This window comes from Arabidopsis lyrata (assembly GCF_000004255.2).
Source record: "Arabidopsis lyrata subsp. lyrata unplaced genomic scaffold ARALYscaffold_3, whole genome shotgun sequence".
NCBI lineage: Eukaryota > Viridiplantae > Streptophyta > Magnoliopsida > Brassicales > Brassicaceae > Arabidopsis > Arabidopsis lyrata.
This window is the reverse complement of record NW_003302553.1, coordinates 4,893,538-4,918,271: the sequence shown is the minus strand read 5'-3', so window position 1 is coordinate 4,918,271 and position 24,734 is coordinate 4,893,538. Positions and strand designations below refer to the sequence as shown.

General features: G+C 37.5%; 9 protein-coding genes and 1 long non-coding RNA gene across 13 annotated transcripts; 9 read left to right on the top strand and 1 right to left on the bottom strand.

Moving 5' to 3' along the window:
- Window positions 1-11: 11 nt before the first annotated feature.
- LOC9320957 (ras-related protein RABA4d) lies at window positions 12-1,551 on the top strand. Its single transcript, XM_002884845.2, has 2 exons — window positions 12-613; window positions 906-1,551. The coding sequence occupies exons 1-2, from the start codon at window positions 387-389 to the stop codon at window positions 1,345-1,347; spliced, it is 669 nt and encodes a 222-aa protein (XP_002884891.1). The 5' UTR covers window positions 12-386; the 3' UTR covers window positions 1,348-1,551.
- A 621-nt stretch (window positions 1,552-2,172) lies between these two features.
- LOC9320956 (protein ABHD18) lies at window positions 2,173-4,967 on the top strand. Its single transcript, XM_021032619.1, has 5 exons — window positions 2,173-3,023; window positions 3,354-3,438; window positions 3,558-3,727; window positions 4,197-4,471; window positions 4,553-4,967. Exons 1-5 carry the CDS (start codon window positions 2,645-2,647, stop codon window positions 4,724-4,726), a joined length of 1,083 nt encoding a protein of 360 aa, XP_020888278.1. The 5' UTR covers window positions 2,173-2,644; the 3' UTR covers window positions 4,727-4,967.
- A 1,396-nt stretch (window positions 4,968-6,363) lies between these two features.
- Window positions 6,364-7,715, top strand: LOC9320955 (polygalacturonase inhibitor 1). The gene is made up of 2 exons (XM_002884843.2): window positions 6,364-7,015; window positions 7,200-7,715. Exons 1-2 carry the CDS (start codon window positions 6,412-6,414, stop codon window positions 7,571-7,573), a joined length of 978 nt encoding a protein of 325 aa, XP_002884889.1. The 5' UTR covers window positions 6,364-6,411; the 3' UTR covers window positions 7,574-7,715.
- Window positions 7,716-8,126: 411 nt separating this feature from the next.
- LOC9320954 (polygalacturonase inhibitor 1) lies at window positions 8,127-9,630 on the top strand. Its single transcript, XM_002884842.2, has 2 exons — window positions 8,127-8,742; window positions 9,080-9,630. The coding sequence occupies exons 1-2, from the start codon at window positions 8,214-8,216 to the stop codon at window positions 9,454-9,456; spliced, it is 906 nt and encodes a 301-aa protein (XP_002884888.1). The 5' UTR covers window positions 8,127-8,213; the 3' UTR covers window positions 9,457-9,630.
- On the top strand, window positions 9,500-10,247 carry LOC9320953. Its single transcript, XM_002884841.2, has 2 exons — window positions 9,500-9,539; window positions 9,645-10,247. The coding sequence occupies exons 1-2, from the start codon at window positions 9,500-9,502 to the stop codon at window positions 10,157-10,159; spliced, it is 555 nt and encodes a 184-aa protein (XP_002884887.2). The 3' UTR covers window positions 10,160-10,247.
- Window positions 10,248-11,263: 1,016 nt separating this feature from the next.
- Window positions 11,264-14,426, top strand: LOC9320952 (protein EMSY-LIKE 1). Its single transcript, XM_021032629.1, has 10 exons — window positions 11,264-11,567; window positions 12,007-12,138; window positions 12,239-12,348; window positions 12,434-12,551; window positions 12,670-12,843; window positions 12,945-13,013; window positions 13,137-13,382; window positions 13,454-13,522; window positions 13,598-13,661; window positions 14,068-14,426. The coding sequence occupies exons 2-10, from the start codon at window positions 12,052-12,054 to the stop codon at window positions 14,112-14,114; spliced, it is 984 nt and encodes a 327-aa protein (XP_020888288.1). The 5' UTR covers window positions 11,264-11,567; window positions 12,007-12,051; the 3' UTR covers window positions 14,115-14,426.
- On the bottom strand, window positions 13,687-15,220 carry LOC110230270. 3 transcript variants are annotated; one of them, XR_002333383.1, is made up of 4 exons: window positions 14,964-15,212; window positions 14,710-14,830; window positions 14,560-14,612; window positions 13,687-14,417 (listed from the first exon to the last, which is right to left on the bottom strand). It is a non-coding gene; the product is annotated as an uncharacterized LOC110230270 (long non-coding RNA). The 3 variants fall into 3 exon arrangements; XR_002333382.1 differs by having other exon boundaries at window positions 13,687-14,612; window positions 14,710-14,874; window positions 14,964-15,220; XR_002333381.1 differs by having other exon boundaries at window positions 13,687-14,612; window positions 14,964-15,209.
- A 189-nt stretch (window positions 15,221-15,409) lies between these two features.
- LOC9320951 (nucleolar GTP-binding protein 1) lies at window positions 15,410-17,289 on the top strand. The gene has a single exon (XM_021032604.1). It carries the CDS (start codon window positions 15,566-15,568, stop codon window positions 16,967-16,969), a length of 1,404 nt encoding a protein of 467 aa, XP_020888263.1. The 5' UTR covers window positions 15,410-15,565; the 3' UTR covers window positions 16,970-17,289.
- Window positions 17,290-17,362: 73 nt separating this feature from the next.
- On the top strand, window positions 17,363-19,927 carry LOC9320950 (zinc finger CCCH domain-containing protein 36). Of its 2 annotated transcripts, XM_002884838.2 has the most exons (3): window positions 17,363-17,715; window positions 18,398-18,458; window positions 19,000-19,927. In XM_002884838.2, exons 1-3 carry the CDS (start codon window positions 17,637-17,639, stop codon window positions 19,595-19,597), a joined length of 738 nt encoding a protein of 245 aa, XP_002884884.1. In that variant the 5' UTR covers window positions 17,363-17,636; the 3' UTR covers window positions 19,598-19,927. The 2 variants fall into 2 exon arrangements, with proteins under 2 accessions (XP_002884884.1, XP_020888304.1); XM_021032645.1 differs by lacking the exon at window positions 18,398-18,458.
- A 1,918-nt stretch (window positions 19,928-21,845) lies between these two features.
- Window positions 21,846-24,734, top strand: LOC9318834 (delta(12)-fatty-acid desaturase). The gene is made up of 2 exons (XM_021032615.1): window positions 21,846-22,182; window positions 23,337-24,734. The coding sequence occupies exon 2, from the start codon at window positions 23,341-23,343 to the stop codon at window positions 24,490-24,492; it is 1,152 nt and encodes a 383-aa protein (XP_020888274.1). The 5' UTR covers window positions 21,846-22,182; window positions 23,337-23,340; the 3' UTR covers window positions 24,493-24,734.

Sequence of the window (24,734 nt, the reverse complement as noted above, 5' to 3'; positions counted from 1 at the left end):
CCGGTTGTGATTTGCCATCAGTTTTGTTCCCCGGTCAGATAATTGAACGGTGAATAAGCTACGAGTCAAATAAACGGCCAAGATGAATTTGATTCAGGGTGAAATTTGTGATCCAAGGCACAGTAGAAAAATTCCTGGAGTAAAAGGTCCCGCATCGGCCGTTAATCCTCTCTTTCTTTCATTCTCTGAATAATTTTTCCCTTTCTCTGCCTAACCACCAATTCATTGTGATCTGAGTTTCTGTGCTCGTTTGATGGTAGATTCGACTGATTTACGTGTGCTATACGAATCCGAGACTCTTCGCCTTTCGTATTCGTGATCTGGAGATTTTTGTGTATTCTCGTTTGTTGTTGGTTTTTTGAATAATAATAAGAAGAAGAAGAGAGATGTCTAATTTGTATGGAGATTATAACCAAAAGATCGATTACGTCTTCAAAGTCGTGTTGATCGGTGATTCCGCGGTTGGCAAAACTCAGCTGCTTGCTCGGTTCGCTAGGAATGAGTTTAGCGTCGATTCTAAAGCCACCATTGGTGTTGAATTCCAGACTAAAACGCTCGTCATTGATAACAAAACCGTCAAAGCTCAGATTTGGGATACGGCTGGCCAAGAAAGGTTTTGCCTTTTATCTTCTTCCATGCATTTCATTAGGAGTGATGACATCATTTATATCATTTGGTAATTTATTAGCAACGTTCACAATTCATCCATTTGATTGATTCATGTTAGCAGCTAGAGATGTCGTTGAACTAGGCAACATATATATGTTGCAATATAAGTAGATATGTATGAATAATTGATGGCCAAGAATGGGCAACATGAATATATATATGTGATGTTTGATCATCACTTTGTTTAAGGCTCTTAGTCATACGTTTATGCAACTGTTACTGTTCTTCTTTTGCAGATATAGGGCGGTGACAAGCGCATACTACCGTGGAGCAGTTGGGGCAATGTTGGTCTATGACATGACCAAACGTCAATCATTCGATCACATGGCGAAATGGCTGGAAGAGTTAAGAGGACATGCGGACAAGAACATAGTGATTATGCTAATTGGGAACAAGTGTGATCTTGGAAGCCTAAGAGCAGTGCCAACAGAAGACGCACAAGAGTTTGCACAAAGAGAAAACTTGTTTTTCATGGAAACCTCTGCTCTTGAAGCTACCAATGTTGAAACAGCATTTTTGACCATCTTAACAGAGATTTACCGTATAATCAGCAAGAAATCACTAACGGCTGATGATGATGACGCCGATGGTAATTCAAGTCTCTTGAAAGGAACTAGAATTATCATCCCGAGCGAGCAGGAGAGTGGGAAAAGAGGTGGATGTTGCGGTAAATCATAACTCTATTAGCCAAAGAAAAAAAAAGATTGTTCTTCTTGTTGTCATTTTTTGTTCAGCTTTATATTCTGTTATTCGTGTTAGGCCATTTGTTCTTGAAATATTGAAACAATGAGCCAAGGTTTACTAGAGAAAGAGTATGTGGGTGAAACCAGAAGCTCCCATTTTTTACATACCATTCATTTTATAGAAAAATAACATTTATGAGATCGTGAGTCTTTTGTTGATTTCACAAGAAGAACATAATATCAGTGTTCTAAAAAGCGGTCTAGGCGGTCGCCTAGGCCCCGACTAGGCGCTAGGCTCTTATGCGACGCCTAGATAACCGCCTTGACCGCCTAAAATTACATAGACCTTGTTTAATGTATTTTATTGATTTTTGAATAAATTTATTTATATATAAATAGTTATAAATATTCATATATTATTTAGTATGAATATAAATAAATGATTTATCTAATTTTTGTTTATGATTTCGTATTTCTAGTTTTTTTCTAGATTTTTTTTATAACTTTTATATATAATATCATACCTATAATGTTTTATGTTATAAACGTCTAAACCGCCTAAAAATCACCTAGGCCCCGATTAGGCGTTCTAGGCGCTAGGCGCTGGGTCACCGCCCGCTTAGCACCTAGCACTTTCTTGAACATTGCATAATATATATATTTAGACAAAGTGATTAGATGATATTTCTTGTGAGATGTGTATCTATCAAAAACAATCGGACCAAATAAATAGAGGTCCCAACAATCCAACATATTCCAACCTTAATTATCAAAAAAAAAAAACATAGTCCAACCTTTTGTTCTTTATCTTTTCGGCCAATTCCAACTCTAATTCAGACCAATGGGCTTCAAATTCTGTCACTGTCAAATGTATGGATAACGATTCTCTCCAAAGAAAGACCAAACCCAAATAATGGACCCCACATAATGCCAGCGTGGCATAACATATACTATGATATATCAATTAGCCCACCGTTTCTCTCGCTCTTTTCCGGTTCCCTTTTTTCCTCACGCTTCTTTCATATCATGACCTCTGACCTATCTTCTTCTTCTTAGATTTCTCCATCGATCTTGAACAAAGCATTCACCTTTGCATTCATATTCTTATTCTTGACTTCCAAGTCAATTTTTTTTCCCAATTCGAAAATCAAACTGGGTAATGGATGGTTGCTTTCGTCTTTCTCACCAGATCTGAAGCACCCAAATTCCAATTTTTCTGACAGAATTCATATTCGATTCACCGGCTAGGTATTTTCTAAAATCGGTCCAATTTCTGAGTTTAAATTTGAACAATGGTGTCGATCAAATTGGGAATGCTCCATTATGTAATTGACCATGTATATGGAGCGTTTATGCACCGCACCAAGATAACCCCACCCTTCTTCTCTCGAGGATGGGGTGGTCCCAATCTGGAATTGCTCGAGCGGATGGTTCAACGCCTCTTCCCGCTTGAGGCTCAAGGTCAGAATTGGCCACCGCCTTTGGTTCGTCCAGTCTGGAGGACTGTTTGGGAGACAAAGACCGCTACTTTGAGAGAAGGTGTTTTCCAGACTCCTTGTGCGGATGAGCTAACCGCTGCTTTGCCTCCGGAGTCTCGCACCGCCAGAGTTGCTTGGCTTGTCCCTAAAAACGTTCCTCCCCAAAAGATGGCTTGTGTGGTTCATCTTGCAGGTACCATTACTGATTCTTGTGTTTTTAGATTATGGAAAATTGTTCTATTCGGAATCTTATCAAACATAGATTATAGTTTACGCTCAATGACCAGAAGGAGATAGAGAGATCATGAGTGCAGGCTGAAATTGGTGTTTTTTGAAACCTAGAAAGTGATTCTATAGTCATAAGCATGTCGCTCTGCTCTTTTGTGGAATGGCTTGTTTATGTGATCTTAATTTGTTCATAGCCCTTTTAAGTGAATGTCTTTTTACTTGCTTTGGGTGAGATATTACAATTGTTTGATTTGTAAATATCATATCTTGCTGATGATGTGTGGCATTGTTGTAGGCACGGGTGATCATACATATGACCGAAGATTGCGTTTGGGTGGACCGTTGGTGAAACAAAACATTGCAACAATGGTGTTGGAAAGGTAATAAAAGAGACTTGATTCTCCCCCATGATGAAAGCTTAAGAGCAAATCATTTTGCTTTGACCGCTTTTGAAGCTTTTTGCCATGTTTTTGATCAAACATAGATAATGCCACTGCAGCCCTTTCTATGGCCAAAGGCGTCCGTTTCTTCAACGTGGTGCAAGACTCCTCTGTGTTAGTGATCTACTTTTACTAGGGAGGGCAACGATTGAAGAGTCCCGCAGTCTTATTCACTGGCTAGACACTGAGGAAGGCTTTGGAAAGATGGGTGTTTGTGGGCTTAGTATGGGTAAGTTACAGTTTTCTTTCTTATGAACAACTTGTGAGCTATTGCATTGGGTTGAATTGGATGAACTATTGTTAGACCCTCAATTATCACCAAGAGTAGACAAAACTTAAATTTTGTTGTGGATGCTTTTTAGGATGGATGATCTGGGATAGGTTCCCTGCAGTAGTTGGGGATAGTTATTGGCTTTATCCACAGAGTTATAGCAAACTAAAGCTGCTATGTAGCTGCTCCTATTTACTCTTTTGTTATAAGCATTAGCATAGTTTCCAACTACTCAATTAGCTTCTCAAACGCTTGTGGACTTAGATTTAGGTTCAAGTGTTAGGATTAGCTGGAATCTATTTCAGCAAGAGGGACATGGTGAGCCAGAACTGCATCCATCCAGGGATCTATGTACTGCAGCTCCATGCATTGGTTTTTTTTTTCCATTGCCTTTCTCTGAAAACTAACAAGATGATGAATATATTAGGAGGAGTACATGCTTCGATGGTTGGATCGCTTCATCCAACACCAGTTGCAACACTTCCATTCCTATCTCCGCACTCTGCTGTTGTTGCATTCTGCGAAGGAATATTAAAGTATGGGACTGCTTGGGAGGCACTGAGGGAGGAACTTGCAGCACAAAAGATCACAATGACTCTTGATGAAGTGAGAGAGCGGATGCGCAATGTTCTCTCCCTCACAGATGTCACTCGCTTCCCTATCCCCAAAAACCCTGATGCTGTTATCTTTGTTGCTGCAACTGTAAGCAGAAAAATGAGTCCACAACTCAAAATCTAAACAAATTTTTTTGGACACGCATTGCTGATTATATGATTTGTATAGGATGATGGATACATACCAAAACACTCAGTGTTGGAGCTTCAAAAGGCGTGGCCTGGTTCAGAAGTGAGATGGGTCACAGGTGGACACGTGTCCTCCTTTCTGCTTCACAATGATGAGTTTCGCAGAGCAATCGTGGACGGTCTCGATAGAGTAGAGTGGAAGGAGTCATGGTGACTTAACATACATAACACAACCACTTTGTGTTACAGAGGGAGGGGGATGTAAATGTCTTAATCTCCTCTTGTTGTATCATTTGTGTTGTTTTAAGAATAAGATTCTTTGCGCTTTCAAAAGTGGTGGGCTCTGATATTCATTTGTCTTTGTATTGTTTTTGTCCCAACACATAGCAACAATTTTAGAGGTTTTCACTCATCACATTCGATTAATATGTCATATCCATTGGACTTTAACATTACTCTTCTCTAGCATGTGTTTTATATGAAATGAAATGATTGTCCTCAACCTCACTATGAATGATTCAGTAACAAACGTATATATCATATACACAATGAAAAACACATGCTAAAACATTTGTATACCTAACTATTTTACTCGCTGTGGCTTGTGCAGTAACTATCATCGTAGGGTCAAATTATTAAATAGTAGAGATATATGTACGACTACCACGCTTATGAATTAAATTTATTTTGTGAAAAGAATATTGTACGTTGGGAGTAGTGCTTGAAGAATATTGTAACCTAAGCTGCATCGAATCGGAAGCGGGTTCGCAGAAGCGGAAGCGTTTGGAAACACGGAAGTGTATTTTTATAAAAATTTAAGAAACGGGTACGTGTTGGAAGCGTATATATATATATATATATTAGTTTGGTATTTATATATATATATAAATACCAAACATAAAATTATATTAGAAAAACATAGATTACAATAATGATAAAAAATAATTTTAGAATAAATTAGTTTAAAACATAAAATCATACTAGAATAAATAATTTTAGAATAAATTAGTTTCTCACACCAAATAAGAAATACTTCCCTTATGTATCTTTATTCCCTAAAATGCAGATTTAATTAAAACTAAATTCATAAATAAAAACCTAATAAAAAATTCACGTGTCATCAAAACCTAAGTGCTCCTTCTTTGTTTTACTTTCAGCTGTCGCCCGTCCGCCATAGTTTCTTCTTCCTCCCCTTTCTCAAATTTAAATTCTATCGAGTAAACTCGAAACTATACTACTTCATTTTCAGAGATTCAATTCATTTGACTTTGGCCATATCATTGGTCGCTTCCACTTCATTTTCTCAACGCTTCCAAATCGGAATCCTGCGATTCACCGACGCTTCCAAATTGTCCTTTTTCAGAACCGCGATTCCGCTGCGCTTCCGAGCGATTCCGGTCGCTCCCGATTCCGATTCCGATTCTGAAGCGGGAATCGAAGCTCCAGTGCCGCTTCCGTGTAACGTAGATTGTAACTGCACAAAATCAGCAACATTTACACAGCTGTGTTCCATACTTCCATTGAAGTCTCTGTTATATACAGCCCCGGCTCAGATGGGTAGGGCGGAGGTGCGACGGCCCGGAGCTTTTTTTTTATAAAAAAATTTTACATATAAAAAAAGGCCTAAATATTTTTTAAAAATATTATTAATATGAGAATTATATTTTAAGAGGCCTAATTATTTTATAAAAAAATGTATAAAAATGCCCAAAATTTTTAAAATAACAATTTTTACTATAAAAACTCCGCAAAATTTTTAAAAATTAAGTAAATTTTCTCTTTTTATATAATAATAGGCCAAAAATTTTTTTTTTGCCCTAAGGCTCTTAGATATATTGAGCCGGGACTGATTATATACAAGAACTTGCTTACTGCTCAAAGCATCCACACAAAATCACAATGAAGCTCCTTGTTCATCTCTCCCTCTTCTTATCAATCCTCTTTGTCTCTCTCCCATCTTCTTACAGCTGCACCCCAAATGACAAGAATGCCCTCCTTCAAATCAAGAAATCACTGAACAACCCTCCCCTCCTCTCTTCCTGGAACCCCCGAACCGACTGTTGTACCGGCTGGACCGGCGTCGAATGCACTAACCGTCGCGTTACAGCTCTCAGCGTTTCCTCCGGCGAAGTCTCCGGCCAGATCCCGTACCAGATCGGCGACCTACTTGACCTCCGTACACTCGATTTCAGCTACCTGCCCCACCTCACCGGAAACATCCCACGCACCATCACCAAACTCAAGAACCTCAACACTCTCTTCTTCAAGCACACTAGTCTCTCCGGTCGGATTCCTGATTACGTCAGCGAGCTCAAGAGCCTCACGTTCTTGGACCTTTCCTTTAACCAATTTACCGGTCCAATTCCCGGTTCGTTATCTCAGATGCCGAAGCTTGAAGCCATTCAGATCAACAATAATAAGCTAACCGGCTCTATACCGAACTCTTTCGGTTCTTTTGTTGGCAACGTCCCTAATCTCTACTTATCTAACAATAAGCTTTCAGGTAACAATTTATAACTTCTTTATTATGCTTTTGGTCAAATGTTTATTTATGTTAGAATCGTAGAACTAGCCTCGTACCTTAAAGTGTTAATGAACCACACTAACCAATATAGATGGGATTTAATTAAAGTACATTTGTTGGTAATTTTTTTAATCCCGGTTTAATGAAATTTTTTGCATTGCAGGCAAAATACCGGAATCGTTGTCTAAATACGACTTCAACGCAGTGGATCTGTCCGGAAATGGTTTCGAAGGAGATGGCTTCATGTTCTTCGGACGGAACAAAACAACAGTACGAGTGGATCTGTCGAGCAACATGTTTAATTTCGATCTCGTCAAGGTTAAGTTCGCTAGAAGCATAGTTTCGTTGGATCTGAGCCATAACCATATCTACGGGAAGATACCACCAGCGCTGACTAAACTACACCTCGAGCATTTCAACGTGAGCGACAATCATCTCTGCGGAAAAATCCCAAGTGGCGGTCTCCTTCAGACCTTTGAACCATCTGCCTACGCTCACAACATCTGTCTTTGTGGGACTCCCCTTAAGGCTTGTTAAGTTCGTTTTATCTTGGCGGAAGAAAAATAATGATGTTTAATCTATTACGATGATGTGTTCATTATCACCGCCAAACCAAGTTTATTGTCTCTTTTTGTTATGAAATCAATGGTAAGAAAAAGAGTACGTTGTTGTTGAGATATTCACAAGTCCCCAATCTCTATAACATTTATGCGGTTCTACGATATTCGCCGATTTCCTATTTTTAGCAACCGATAAACTGTTTCCAATCAATTTGTTGAGACGATAGATTGGATTTGGGATAATCAATTTTTTTATAAAAACAATCACATTAAAAAAAAAAAAGATATTGACTATGACAATGTGTTCAGACGATAAACTGGATTTGGGCTCTCAAAGAACATTACGAAGAAATAATAAAGGTTAGAAATTAGAATTGACTGGTGCAGTAACAAACATACGGTCAAATTATTGCAGACATACAGTATGTACAAACTTTGAAAAAATATATATATTGAATTAAATTTAATTTACGGAAAGAATATTATTGTATGTTGGGGCGTAGTGTGAAACCCTACCTCTACAAAATCAGTAACATTTACACAGCTGTGTTCCATTTACATATGTATATCACAAGTTGTTTCCACTACTCAAAGTAACCACACCAAAATCATCACAAATGATGATCCTTGTTCATCTCTCCATCTTCTTCTCCATCCTTTTCATCTCTCTCCCATCTTCTCACAGCTGCACCGCAAATGACAAAAATGCCCTCCTTGAAATCAAGAAATCACTTAACAACCATCCCCTCCTCTCGTCTTGGACACCCCAAACCGATTGTTGCACCGTCTGGAGCGGCGTCCAATGCACTGACGGCCGTGTCACCTACCTAACTCTTTCCTCAAGTTATTTCTCCGGAAACATCCCACCCGCGATCACCAAGCTCAAGAGCCTCGACATCCTCTTTTTTAAGTACAGCAATTTCTCCGGTCCGATTCCTGATAACATCAGCGATCTCAAGAACCTCACCTACTTGGGCCTTTCCTTTAACCAATTGACCGGTCCGATTCCCGGTTCGCTATCTCAGATGCCGAAGCTTCAAGCCATTGAGCTTAACGATAATAAGCTAACCGGTTCTATACCAGACTCTTTCGGTTCTTTTGTTGGCAACATCCCTGCACTCGAATTGTCTAACAATCGCCTCTCAGGTACATGTAACTTCTTTATTAATTAAGTATATATTTTTGGTCAAATGATATATAGCCTATAACTAGCTAGCCTCGTACCTTAAAATGTTTAAGTGAATTTAAGGTATATAGCCTCGTACGTATACAGTATATTTTAAGGTATATAGCTTCGTACCTTAAAATGTTTCTGTATCTAATAAAGAATTTCAATTAGGATTTTATTAATTGTTCTCCATCAATATAAATGTATAATCTTCTCGTTGGAAACAAAACTGTATTTTCAGATCTGGCGCCAGATTAAGATTTTGTTGACAAATTCATTTATAAATGCCGTGTTTTATATGACACTTCTTTTCAGGGAAAATACCGGAATCGTTGTCAAAATACGACTTCAACGCAGTGTTTCTGTCGGGAAACAGATTCACCGGAGATGGTTCCATGTTTTTCGGACGGAACAAAACAACTATACAACTGGATCTGTCGAGAAACATGTTTCAGTTCGATCTCTCTAAGGTTAAAATTGCTAGGAGCATACTTATGTTGGATCTGAGCCAAAACCGAATCTTTGGTAAGATTCCTCGGGTGCTAACTACCCTACGACGTCTCGAGCGTTTCAACGTGAGCTACAATCGTCTCTGCGGGAAAATCCCAAGTGGCGGTCGACTTCAGACCTTTGAACCATCTGCCTACTCTCATAACCTCTGTCTTTGTGGGACTCCGCTTAAGGCTTGTTGAATTGGTTTAATGTTGGCAGATGAAAAAATAATTACGTTTAACCATGATGTTTGTGTTAATCATCACCGCCGGCCATGTTAATTGTTACTTATTAAGAAATTAATATTAAGAAAAGGGTAAGAGCAACAACAATGGTTGAGTCCTTAAAGGATTCTTAAACATATTTGGTTTTTATTTGTATTTATGAGATATAACATGTATTGTTTCTAGACACTGGACCAAACCACCTCTTGGATGGATCAAATGTAATTATGATGGTACTTTTAATAGAGATATGCCTGCAAAGGCTGGCTGGGTTATAAGGGATGATCGAGGAACTTTTATTGGCGCGGGTCAAGCGATAGGGAAACCAACCAACAGTTGTCTGGAGAGTGAGCTGCAAGCATTGATCATGGCCATGCAAAATTGTTGGGGTAAAGGATACAAGAAGATATTATTTGAAGGGGATAATAAAGAGATTGAAGAGATCCTTAACGGTAACAAGGCCAACTTTGGAGCTTATAATTGGATTCGTGAAGTAAGTGCGTGGAGGAAAAGATTTGAAGAATGCCGATTTGTGTGGACAAGAAGAGACTGCAACATGGTTGCAGACACATTAGCTAAAGGACATTTACCGACTCTTTCACAGTTCTATTTTCATGCTTATGTTCCTTATGCAATTGTAAACACCTTACACTGTGACTTTGTCACATCCAATGCTTAATATGAAAGCTGAAGTTAAAAAAAAACATGTATTGTTTCTATGTAATTATTAAGGAAGAAGTTAAAAATACGGTGGTACGGATTTATATTTTATCATATCGTCATGTTTTATCCTCGAATCACAAAAATAAATTTATGTTTCACAAATCAGGACCAATATAAAACTAGGATATATAAATAAAATACAAACGAAGACTTGTTGAAATTTTTTTTTTTTTTTGTAAAGATTGAAAGATACAAAATGACAAATTTGCATTAGCATGTGTATGTGTAATCGACTGAATCACCTCCGTCAGAGGGCAATGATGTTGCTCCAGGGAAATCGAATAACAGTGAGCCTTTTTGTTTTCTCTGTTTACCAACGAATGACAACGTGCCACCTATGCGACTATTAAAATCAGAAAAAACTCTAAACTAAGAAACGAACTTTAACATTTCTCATTTTTTATTTATTTTTGGCCCATTTTCCTAAGGATTCACTCCTAGAATCTCTTTAGGACTGTCCAGTGGGCTTGCTCTAAGAACGTTGTTGAGATACTCAAAAGTGTAATATCTCTGTAATCTCTATGTGCATGGTTCTACAACGTAAGTCTCGTATTGCCGATTAGGATTAGTATATCATCATATGTTTCAAACTTTCAATTCAACTAACTTAACCCCTTGTTTCGAAAAGCGACCAACTAGTGATCACATATACAATTTGTTTTTCGTTTTGTAGTAGCTAGTGATCAGTAAAGTGAAAAAAAGTTTATTAGTTTCGTAGTTGTTAATATAGCAATAGATTTGAAAATAAGGATACTATTGATGTAATAATTTTTGTTTTAAAAATTGATTCATTGGTGAAATATGTCACAAACATGATTTAATCATTGAACTATGTCACAAACATGACTAGAGTTTACAAAGTTACAGAGAAACCATTCATATACAAACCATATCTAATCAATAAAAGTATAAAACTAAGGAACGATGTACAAAACCAGAGTCTATTTTCTTTTTTTTAGGAACAAGAGTCTAAAGATATTAGGCTATATGGGCCGAAGTTGCTCTTATTAATGGGCCTTATAGATATTAATACCAAAACGAATCGTTTCGTCTTTAAAACGACTGTTCGGCGATTCCGACGCCATCCCACCCGAGTCCCGGAGAAATCGATCGTAGCTCTGTGCCCTTCCGTTGAAAAAGATCGCTTCTCTCGAGAGACACAAAAGTTCATCTCTTTTTTTTTCAAATTCTTTCAATTTCTCGTTTCAATCCCCTCAATTCTTCGTTTCACCGAACGCACGTCGAACCCTTAATTGCTTTTTTTCGGGTCAAGTTTCGATTCGAGCTTTTTAGGGTTTCGTATCTGAATCGGTCGACAAGGTAAACCCTTTTGTGGGTTTACCCCCAATATTCCGAAAACAGAGGTATGTATAATGTTTCTGCCCCTTTTGAATCTTGTTCAGAGCAATTAGTGAGCTAGGCGTTCGATGATGAACCTTGTGGTAGCTCTGCGAATTGAGATATTTGGCCGTCCAGGTTCTTGCCTAATCTAACACTGTTGCGGCTAGTTTTAGGCACGGAAGGTTTAAATAGGGTTTACGGAATGGTTAACCGAGATAGGATTTTAGGGTTTCGAGAGAAGTGTTCAGCTTTTCTTGATTTATTGAATTAGGGGAAATTGTGTTTTCTTGTTTATGCTGCTACAACCTCTCTTCATGTTAAATTAGCTGTGGGGGTGGCCATTAGCATAATCGTGAAAGAATTTTGATTAGTTTTATTCTTTCAAACCAATACACACATTTAACAAACTGCTGAATTTTCTAGTTTTCTAATTACTGATAGCAACTGTTTTCCACATGACAGCTTTCGTTTGGATGGGAATTCTCTGAAACTAAACTACATAGTGATATGGAGACGCAAATTCATCAACTTGAGCAGGAAGCATATACCGCTGTTTTAAGGGCTTTTAAAGCGCAGTCTGATGCGATTTCTTGGGTACTCTCTTCCTCCTTTGCATTGATTGGGTTGTTCTGTGTTCTGCCAGTCTCACGACTAAATCTCTGGATTTATTTGTTGTACCATTTCCGCAATTTAGGAAAAAGAAAGCTTGATAACCGAATTGCGTAAAGAATTGGGAGTATCTGATGATGAACATCGAGAGCTTCTGAGTAGGGTCAATAAGGATGATACTATCCAGAGGATAAGGTTAGATTGTTTATTTGCACCAGCAAAGACAAAACATTAATTTATCATGAATTCCGTTTATTTAAATATATGTGAACTGTACCAGAGATTGGAGACAGGGAGGCGGAAGCCAAAATACTAGACATGCAACTATTCAGCCTTTTGATGTTCTTCCTAGTCCCACTTTCTCAGCTGGCCGAAAGAAACAGAAAACATTCCAATCTGTAAGTCATGTTCTAGTTGTATTTGCACCAATTATGATTCTTTTTTACTTTCTTCTGTTTATCCCCATTGTGTTGTTTTATGTTATTTCTTGACCAATTATATGTGATATGCATGCAGTATCATCCATCAATTGGTGCGACTGGAAATAAGTCATTCAATAGTCGTGTGGTATCTGGTGGCATATCAGGAAATGAATCTGCTGAAGCTTTGATCGGAAGAAAAGTGTGGACAAAATGGCCTGAAGATAACCACTTTTATGAAGCAATTATAACCCAGTACAATGCAGATGATGTACTTTTTTTGGTCATTGAGTGTAGATTGCTAATTGGGTAGATAGAAGTCTGTGATTGTTTATTTGTTTTGCAATTTACGCACTTGTTTTATTCTCGCAGGGTCGGCATGCTTTGGTGTATGATATACATGCAGCTAATGAAACGTGGGAATGGGTTGATCTCAAGGAGGTAAGCGTTACATGAAGATTATCTTAATAGTCTTTGCATGTGGTTGCATCTGTTTTGGTAAGCGATTTGGTGTCTGTACATGGTGATGATCTTGATAAGAGCTGACACTATTATTTTTTGTAGATACCACCGGAAGATATAAGGTGGGATGGGGAGGAGAGTGGGGTAGCTTTAAACATTGGACATGGAAGTGGATCATTCCGTGGCAATCGAAGAAGCCAAATCCATGGTGGTAGAGGGAGAGGGCCAAGAATTCATCAACCAAGAAGAGAAATCTTACCACCACCAACACAACAGAATGGTGGTGGTGGTCGGAGAACTTCCTCTGATGATATTGAATTGTTCAACACAGACTCACTTGTGAAGGAGGTAAGTTTTTTTCATCTATTGTGTACTCATTAAGCTCAATGGCTGGCTCTAACAGGAAAGTTTTGTTTTAGGTGGAGAGAGTTTTCGATTCAACTCATCCTGATCCGCTCGAGCTCGATAAGGCCAAGAAAATGCTCAAGGTTTGAGATTAATACCTATCGTGAGTGGTATAATGTTGTGATTCAGAGAATAATAACAACAAGTGTGTGATGCAGGAACATGAACAGGCACTCATTGCTGCCATTGCAAGGCTTGCTGATACTTCTGATGGCGAAATGGGTAATAATAACAAAATCATGCTATGTTTAGTTTGTGATCTCAGAATAAATTTTATTTACCCTTGAAAATTTGTGTCATGATGATAATATTAAGCATCATTACAAACTTAATCCTAGAAATAATAATAATAAGAGAGTTAACAACAAACACTTGCTCAGCTTGTGAACCTGTAAACAGTTGAATAGCTTGAAAAATATATATAGGTCTTCTTCTTGAACCCCGATTGCATGCTTCTCTTCTCGATTAAGAGAATTAACAAACATCCTCAGCTTGTGACTTCAGTGTAACTTGTAAACAAGTTGAATAGCTTGAAGTATATGTCTTCTTCTTGAACCTTGATTGCATGCTTCTTCTTCTTCTCGACTCTATAATTGATTAATCTGGTTAACTGTTTCTAACTCATCAGATGGAGATCCACCATATTCGCATGATCATCCAATGCCACAGGGATGAGAGAAAAGCTGTCTACAACTCAGGATTCGGTCGTCATACCCAAGGACTCTGGTTTTAAGAAGAAACATTGTGCTCGGCTAACAAAGAGATGCGAAATGCTTAAGAGGCTGCTCAGAAGGTGGAAGAGGGAGTCTTCTTTCTTCTTCTAAATTGTTGTCACAAAAATGTATGAAAATTAAATTGTTAGGGATTGGAAAGTAGGATTTTTGCATGTAAGCACAAGTATTTGTTTAGAGAGTGTAACCTGTGACGATGATTGACCATGTAAATGTTCCTGAGTTTACCTCCAAGAGATAACTAGACCTGCCGTAAGTTTGATGTGAATGCAGCAATGAAATTTGCATTCAGCAGCAGGTGAGATGGAATGCTCAAAACATGAATATTACATTGCACAATCACCATAACCAAAAATATGTGTTTGGAATATCTATAGCATGAGAAGCACCTGTTCTCTCATAGAAAGAGTTGTACAAAATCCTTGAATGCATTCATAGCAGCCTTTAGAGCCAACGAAGAAGAAGCTAATCAGATGATGCAGCCTAAGAGCTAATCGTCAAGGGAAAACATATACTAACAAGTAAGAGAAAGCACTAACCCCCTTGCTGCTATTTGCAGGCGATTCCATTTAATCTTCGAATCCATCTGAATACACCAGCTTGTTGCGATTTCGTTGTAACTTCTACGAGATACGGATTTGAAGGTATTGAGGTTCCAAACTAGTTGAAATCGATACCAAGAGAGATTAAGCGATGAATCAAAGCTAGAGAGAGAGCAGGAAATATGTAAAAATCTAAACACAAAAGCGATGAAACAAACAAAATCCTAGCTCAACAAGGAATTCTAGAATACCTGGAGACGAAGAAACCCCTTAATAAGATTACCACTAGATTTCATCATGTAAACTGAGAAATCGCAGAATCGGGAAGATTAACGGAGAAGAGGGAAGAAGAAGAAGATGATCGGAGATGATTATGCGATTGCTATTCGTCCAAGTCGAGAGAGAAAGGGGAAAGAAGAAGAAGAAGCTGTCAATAATAGAGAGATTTGAAGAAGCAACGTAGATATTCCTTGACCCGTTTACCTTCTTCCTCTCTTTTTTTTTTTAGAATAATGTAAGAAAGTTAAAATTAATTTTTTTGATTTGATAATTCTTACTCCATATTAAACGGAATTTTTTTATTAAAAAAAATGGAAATTAGGTAGATTAACTGTTCACCATTTTTTTTTTGTCTAATAAATAATAATAAAACAAAAATCCGAAGATGAAATCTTTTTTCTTATAGATTTGGCCTAATCCCTCTTAGTAGTTATTTTGTGCTTATTCCCCTCTCTATCGTATATTCCTTAAGAAAAAACATTAATTGAGATCGTTATTATGTAGTGCATGGCATTGTTTGTTCTCCCAAATCTTAAGCAAAGCATTCTTGATCTTCCTCTCTGAAAAAAAAACAATGGTTCAATATGATTTCAAGAATATAAGTGTTGTCCCAATCGGAAACGAGTTTGTCGATCTCATCCTTTCCCGCGTTCATCGTCAGACTCCAAATGTCCTCCGTAAAGGTTTCACCATCAACCATCTCCGTCAATTCTACACACTCAAAGTTAAAGAGACAGAAGTCAGTTTTTTCGACAAGCTATCAACCATTGTCGACGAATTTCCAGGCCTTGATGAGATAAACCCTTTATACAATGACCTTCTTCGCTTGAGTTTCGATAGAGATCACTACAAGTTGTGTCTAGGTCAAGTGAATACTGCTAGACACATGATTACCGATATATCTAATGATTATGTAACGCAACTCGAGTTTGGTGAATCTTTAAAGCAATGCAAAGTCCTAAAAACGAGTGCTATTGGACAAATGTTTAGTGTTATAAACGAAATCACTCCTAGTTTGGCTTATCTAGAGCAGATCAGACAACACATGGTAAGGCTTCCTTGGATTGACATAAACACTCCAACTCTCTTGGTTTGTGGGTACCCTAATGTGGACAAGACTTGTTTTATGAACAGAATCAACACCGGAGCTAGTGATGATTACACCACTAAATCATCGCTAGTGAATTTTGTTGTTGGTCATACTGAGTACAAGGATTTGAGGTACCAAGTGATTGAGATTTTGGATAGGCCTACATTTGGAGACGGCAATGTTATAGCCGCATTGACTCGTCATCTTCGAGCTGCTCTTGTTTTATTCTTTGTGGATGCTTCGGGTTCGTGCGGTTACAGCGTTGCACATCAGGCTGTTCTTTTCTATAGTCTAAAGTCTCTGTTTATGAATAAACCATTGGTAGTTGTCTGCGAGGAGACTTGTTTGATACAAATACGAGAACAAGATTGGAAACTGATTGAAGAGATGACTAGTGGAATGGGAGGATATGAAGACAAAGAAGAAGAAACGTTTTTGAGGATTAGCAATATGAGGACGGAAGAGGGTGTAATGTCTGTGAAGAACACTGCGTGCGAAAGGCTATTAGATCGAAGAGAAAGATTGAGTTGCATAGCTGAGGGGTTGAACAACAAATACATTTTGGCTTGTCAAGAAGACGAAATAATTCCTCAAACTGATCTTGATGATGATGATCATAATGTTTCCGACTTGTTGGTTGATTCAAACGTTTTGTTTAAGCTTAAGGAGTTGGAAGATGAAGAAGGAATCAAGAAGGCTCATGAGGATGAAGAAGATGATTTTGTGATGGCCAAGGAACATGTTAGGGAGGCTCACAAGGACCAACCTGTTGCATTCCGCAAGATTCAACCGGTGCGGATATTAATAGCCTTAGTTTTTTTGGTTCTTGTAGTTGTAGGGAATACTCATGGAGTCATTCAAGAATGTCTATCAGCTTTAAGCTTTTGAGTCTCTTGGTTATTAATTTTTCCTATTTCACATTTTTCTTAGTGTGATTGGGTAAATATATTAAAAACAAAAGCCCAATCATCCACAAATCCCGAATATTTTTAACTTACATTTTTATTGGTTGCAATTTCATAGAGGCCTTAGAATTATCATATGATTTTTGAAAATACACTTTGAATTGAAAGTTTGTGGCTTTGTGCCATTGAAAGAAGTTGTGGGCCGAGTTTATTGGGCTGGTAAAAGGTTCATTTTGTTGACGGTACAAAGAGATCAAATAAGGCAAACATGACGTCATTATACATTTAAGCTTATCGTAACTGGCGCATCGCTTATTTAACGGCTCACGTTAAGTTAAATCTTACAATTCCGGTTTTCTATCCTTTTCAGGGAAATTTCGGTTTACATTTTAGTTTGTGCATTGGGCCAATCCGGTTTAAATTTCCAATTAAAAAAACCGGGAAGAGTAAACAAAAAAAGGAAAATCTCATCTTTTTCCCTCGACGACAACCACCTTAGTTAGGGTTAGGTTTATTTTCTCGCTTATTCTCTCTCTCTAACTCTTTTCCCCTATTCCGATTTCGATTTGTCTTCTCCGATTCGCTTTTCATTCGCTCTCTAGACTATAAGGTTTTTGATTTCTTCTTTCGAATCGGATCTGTACTTAATCATGGATACTCGTAAGAGAGGACGGCCTGAAGTTGGCTCATTCAACTCCAATGGCGGCGGATACAAGAAGTCTAAGCAAGGTTAGTTCTTTCACTGTTTCTTGCTTCCTTTACTCTTTATCTACTAGAATTATGTTACTACGATCTGTTTAGTTCTTATGCTTCACTGGCTCTGATAAAGGTTTAAATTTGAGATCTTCAGTTCTGGGTAAAATTAGGATTTTTTTTGTTGCTAGTTATGAGATTTACTAGGAGGCAAAATTTTCTTCTTTCGTTCTCAGTGCTTTCTTTTGGTGATTTCGTGTCCTGCTTGCTTACTTATCTGGTTAATTAGCTAGATAACTGCAAAAAGTACTGGCCTTTTTATCTGATTAAATCTAAATTGAGTGATGATGGATCGGCTTTTGCTAAGTTGTTACTATAGTTAATTGCAGGGATTGTTGGTCTCAGGCTTAAATCTTTCACTGTCTCTTGAGTTTTTAGTATTGCTTTCCGTTAATCCCTCTTTTCAAGTATAAGCTAATAACAGTTCATAACCATTCCAAAAGATTCGGTTTTCTTGATTGAATAAGCCTTTTTCCTCTGTCAAGTGTTTTTGTGTCCAGTTGGTTAGTGATCCTGAAAACATTCAAAAAATTATGCATCTTTTGATTTGAAAGTTTCATATAGATGAATGTATGAATGATATATTGGATTCTAAAAGCAATATATTGAACTTCAGATAAGTTTTTAACTAAAGTAAAACACTTAATGTTTGGAACAGAGATGGAATCATATTCAACTGGTTTAGGAAGCAAATCGAAGCCATGCACAAAATTTTTCAGGTTATAATCCTTTTACTTAATGAATTAATATGCTAATTGTTATCTACCTGCAAGTCTGATCCCGAAATTAACAAATAATACTGTATGCTAATGAAGTGGTTAGTTGTTATACAGGTATGTAAACAAGTTTCAATCTGTAAATGTGACGCCTACTACGAACATATAATCGTATCTGGATCATAATTTGAGAAACATTTAGTTCAACTGGTGATTATAACATACAAAAAAACAAATCATGTATTTTTTTTGAGCTATAAGAGTTGTTGAGAAAGGTGTTATGCTCTTCTATTTGGTTGTAGGGTATTAGTGATTTTGGGTTTATAATATAGTCATTTATGGTCAGGTAAAGTTCTTGCATTGCTAGTGAACTTGTCCTGCATAGTAATCGGAACAGGAATAATATGTTTATTCTCTCATAGCAATGAACATTGCAGTTATACTTGGATCAATATGCCATTTCTTCTGTGTCTTAATGGTCTGTTCTTGTGCTATTGTATTCCCATTGGGTTTAAATCTCTGATGTATTATGCTTCTATTGCAGCACTTCTGGCTGTCCTTTTGGAGAGAATTGTCATTTCCTGCATTATGTTCCCGGAGGATACAATGCTGTAGCGCAGATGACAAATATGGGACCACCCATGCCTCAAGTTTCCAGAAACATGCAAGGTTCTGGTAATGGAGGCCGATTCTCAGGGAGGGGGGAGTCTGGGCCTGGCCATGTCTCTAGCTTTGGTGCCTCAGCCACTGCCAAAATTAGTGTTGATGCCTCTTTAGCCGGTGCAATCATTGGAAAAGGTGGAGTCAGTTCAAAGCAGATATGTCGTCAGACGGGGGCAAAGTTATCAATTCAAGATCACGAGAGAGACCCAAACTTGAAGAACATTGAGCTTGAAGGAACATTTGAGCAGATAAACGAAGCGAGTGCAATGGTAAGAGAATTGATTGGGAGGCTTAATTCAGCAGCTAAGAAACCACCTGGCGGTCTTGGTGGTGGTGGCATGGGTTCTGAAGGGAAACCGCATCCAGGGAGCAACTTTAAGACTAAGATATGTGAGAGATACTCTAAAGGAAACTGTACATTTGGTGATAGATGTCACTTTGCTCATGGGGAAGCAGAGCTACGCAGGTCAATCGCCTAGTTGTTGCTTGCAGGTGGAGAATTTGCTGGCAAAACTAGTTACTTCTTTAGTGGTGGTGATATCTGATATCATCTTCACCTACTTTGTTTTGTTGGTTATGAGAGAATACAATGTTAGTTTCATTATCATTTTAAGTTTTTTCTATTTGGTGTTTTTTTTTTTTTTATAGTTTAGTTTCGAGTTTGAATTCAGATGGGAGGCTTGAAGAGAAATGATTGACAAACTTAGAAACAGTGGTTAGGATTGTATGACGCCTTTTATTCATATTCTTGTTGTCTCCGTTTATGTCATATGTGAGTCACTTATATAATTTTCATAAGATTTTCTGAATATGTTAAGAGTCTTAGCTAATTGTTTGAATTGACATCAAATAACACTGAAAGTGTTTAATGAAAGTGTTTCTTGTTAAAAACGGTTCCGTCATTGATAGAAGGAAAAGAACAAAATAATGGTTGGTGACGGATGATCTTAAAAATATTGAAATTAAGCTGTATCGTTATAAGCGGTAATGCTTAGAAAACTAGAACTCCAATGCAAAGAGACTTTAATCATCCCATTTAATTAATTGGGATTACTTGTCAGCGCCTACTTGTTTTTTCCGTCAGCCACCTAATTTGATTATTAGTAATAAAAAGAATACAATTGAATACATTAACAAGAGAAAATCCGCACGAATCTACCAAAGTGCATCACGTCTGGGTATCCATCCATACACGTGACCACCAGTCCACCACAACACATTGTCTGTAGATTTTTTAATGTTTCACATGACAGATGAAGCCAAACGTAAAAGTCTGTTTTCCACTTTTAGCCCTTTTCCCGCCTACCACTTGCTTACGACTTGTGTAAGTCGCCGAGGACGTTTCCTCATTTTAAATAAATTGTCTGCAATAAGCAAAACTAATAGTAATAGAGATGAAACTTAAGTATGAAAAAGCTCCACCCAACCAAGTTGCAAATGGTTAAGTTATAATGGTGAAAGATTTGCCATGTGTATTGAGACCATGGTTTGGTTCACATCACTTACGATTCTTTATTTTCATATGATTCTAAATTCATTATTATTTGGTGATAAACAACAAAAATATTCGGTATTTCTACATATTTTAGAGATTAGTTTGAGTTTCAGTCCATACTATACTAGAGGAGATAATAAATTAATATACGGAGTAACTTACCGACTATAAAACCATGTGCGTAGCTGATATAATAAGAGTATCAGGAGCTTATTAATAATTTTTTAATAGATCAGAGTATCAAATTGGGCCTGATTAGTATAACTGGAGTGATACTTCTGATACCCAGTATCAGGTGACGTGGCGGCAGCTGATTAGTCTGAGAAACACGTTTTTCCCTGAAAACAGAAAAAATATATATATTCATAATTGGCTTCAAGCGACTAAATTATTTTTATCATCATGTTTTTTTAAGTTTTTTTTTAAATTTTATGTTTATTTTGCATAAGTATATTCTACGGTTTTTTTATTGTAATACTCCCTCTGTTTCATAAAGAGTGTCATTCTAGAGTTTGATTCTTGTTTCACAAAGAGTGTCATTCCACATTTTCAATGTGAGTTTTACACAAAATTTCCTGATTTACCCTTAACTTAAAGCTATTTCTCATTAAATTTAAATCATTAATCACTTATTAAATAGGGCATATATGTATAATTTAATGTTTTCTTAATTTATGTGAAATGCGTCAAAATGACACTCTTTGTGAAACGGAGAGAGTATTACATTTTGTAATCCTATGTTTTATATATTTATTTTTGATTCTGCAAATAATTTTTTTTTAATGATATTTAAACCGGTCTCACCAATAAAAACATATTTAGTAAGAGTATCATAAAAAAATCTCAAACAATAAATAAACATAATAAATAATACTAAAAAATTCTTAAAGATATTTTATGAGTATCACCTATAACAAATGTTCTAAAGTGAAACTCTGTTAGAAATAGACCAAAGACCCAAACTTGGAGTATCAGCTGGCAGCTGCAAATGGAAGCATTAAAAGCTCATATCAAAAATTAGGATGAAACTTTAGAATAAGAGAAAAAATAAGGGAAGACATTAAGTCAATACAAATTTACTTACATTTATGTCAAAAACTACTATACGAAGAGAATATGTAGAATTTTTTTTGCTTTCTTTGACTACCAATTAGCCATTTTTAAAATTAATTAAATTAGAACGTGATATTAAAAAGTTTATGTTCACTGCTAATTTCTTTGTATTTTTTTTTGTCTCGTAAAAAAAGAGTTATTTGCGGAAAATAAAAAAAAATCAGATATTTTTGAATAGAGAAAAGGGAAATAAGAGAGGGGGCCCAGTATGAAAGGGAAAGGTGTCATGAAACAATCTCTCTCTACCTTCTTCAACCCACGGGCCGTGTCCATTTAAAGGCCTGTCTCTTCCTATTCGCATCTGACCACCAGAAGAAGAGCCACACACTCACAAATTAAATAAAAAGAGAGAGAGAAGAGAGAAAAGAGAGAGAGAGAGATTCTGCGGAGGAGCTTCTTCTTCGTAGGGTGTTCATCGTTATTAACGTTATCTCCCTACGTCAGCTCAAACTCCAGGTCCGTCCCTTCTTTTCTCATTTTCGATTCTTACTTCTTTCCAGTTTCTCCTGGTGGTCTGTGTTTTTTTGTCCCCTCTAACGATAGATCTGCTTGTAGTCCTTACATTCAACCTTAGATCTGGTCTCCGATTCTCTGTTTCTATCTTTTTTTTTTTTTGTTTTGGTCGAGAAATCTGATGTTGATCGTGTTTAGTCACCATTAATAATAATAATGACTCTCTCATTCATACAATGATAAATGTCTATCGTCCCCGTAACGATTTGTTGCATGATTTTTGTTTTTCTTTTCTTTTTTTTTTCGTGCTTTGACCAATCTGTTTAGATCTTTATTTTATTTTATTTTCTGGTGGGTTGGTGGAAATTTTTTAAATTTGTCCTGGTCTCGTTAATGTATTCAATTTTGACTAATTTTTCTGGGTTAAAATCTGCTTCTATTGTTGAATCTTTGCTGGGTTTTTTTTCCTATACCTCCTATTGTTTTTTTATAATAAAAAATACGTAAGAAAAGGGAAAAAAGTTTTATTGATTCACTTAAACATTTCAAATAAAGTTGGAATCAGGGTTATTCAGGATCAGATGCTCTTTCATTGATTCAGATGCAATTAGAGTTGCATGAAAATTTGCTATAGATCCGTGACATATTATTTTCTGTTTAAATTTATAATTCTGCTGATATATGATGGCGACTAATTCCGGTGGCTTATACATCACTTCAACTGTTTCCTTTTGGCTTTGTTTGTCCACTTGGTATTCAATAAGATTTGTTGTGATTTTGACTGTTGAATTTTTATTACAAGAATCTGATGATAACCCTCAAGCAAGAGATGTGACCTGTCTTATTTAAATCGTATTTTCAACGCAATCGTTTTTGTGTGTTCTTACATTACGCCGCTTCTCTACTCTTTATTCCTTTTGGTCCACGCACTTTCCATTTGTGGCAATCTCTTTCACAGACTCATCTCCACTTTAGATCATTTGTCTGAACAATAATTGTTTGCTGATTTTATCTTTACCCACTTGTTTCCTATGCATGCATTGATTTGTAGAAATTGTCAGTTAATGATAAACAAGTCTTTTAGATTGACTATTCTCTAGTCTTTGAGTTTTCAGCTTCTTGATTATTTTTGCTCTTGTTTTTTTTGTTTTCTGCAGAAACATGGGTGCAGGTGGAAGAATGCCGGTTCCTACTTCTTCCAAGAAATCGGAAACCGACACCATAAAGCGTGTGCCGTGCGAGAAACCGCCTTTCTCGGTGGGAGATCTGAAGAAAGCAATCCCCCAGCATTGTTTCAAACGCTCAATCCCTCGCTCTTTCTCCTACCTTATCGGTGACATCATAATTGCCTCATGCTTCTACTACGTTGCCACCAATTACTTCTCTCTCCTACCTCAGCCTCTCTCTTACTTGGCTTGGCCACTCTATTGGGCCTGTCAAGGCTGTGTCCTAACTGGTGTCTGGGTCATAGCCCACGAATGCGGTCACCACGCATTCAGCGACTACCAATGGCTGGATGACACAGTCGGTCTTATCTTCCATTCCTTCCTCCTCGTCCCTTACTTCTCCTGGAAGTATAGTCATCGCCGTCACCATTCCAACACGGGATCCCTCGAAAGAGATGAAGTATTTGTCCCAAAACAGAAATCCGCAATCAAGTGGTACGGCAAATACCTCAACAACCCTCTTGGACGCATCATGATGTTAACCGTCCAGTTTGTCCTCGGGTGGCCCTTGTACTTAGCCTTTAACGTTTCGGGCAGACCGTATGACGGGTTCGCTTGCCATTTCTTCCCCAACGCTCCCATCTACAATGACCGCGAACGCCTCCAGATATACCTCTCGGATGCGGGTATTCTAGCCGTCTGTTTTGGTCTTTACCGTTACGCCGCTGCACAAGGAATGGCCTCTATGATCTGCCTCTACGGAGTACCGCTTCTGATAGTGAATGCGTTCCTCGTCTTGATCACTTACTTGCAGCACACTCACCCCTCCTTGCCTCACTACGATTCATCAGAGTGGGACTGGCTCAGGGGAGCTTTGGCTACCGTAGACAGAGACTATGGAATCTTGAACAAGGTGTTCCACAACATTACAGACACACACGTGGCACATCACCTGTTCTCGACAATGCCGCATTATAACGCAATGGAAGCTACAAAGGCGATAAAGCCAATACTGGGAGACTATTACCAGTTCGATGGAACACCGTGGTATGTGGCGATGTATAGGGAGGCAAAGGAGTGTATCTACGTAGAACCGGACAGGGAAGGTGACAAGAAAGGTGTTTACTGGTACAACAATAAGTTATGAGGATGATGGTGAAGAAATTGTCGACCTTTCTCTTGTCTGGTTGTCTTTTGTTTAAGAAGCTATGTTTTGTTTCAATAATCTTAGTGTCCATTCTGTTGTGTTATGACATTTTGGCTGCTCATTATGTGACGTGGGAAGTTAAGTGTTCAAATGTTTTGTGTCTGTATTGTTCTTCTCATCGCTGTTTTCTTGGGATCGTAGAAATGTGACCTTCGGACAGTAAAACTCTTGTGTACGAAAAA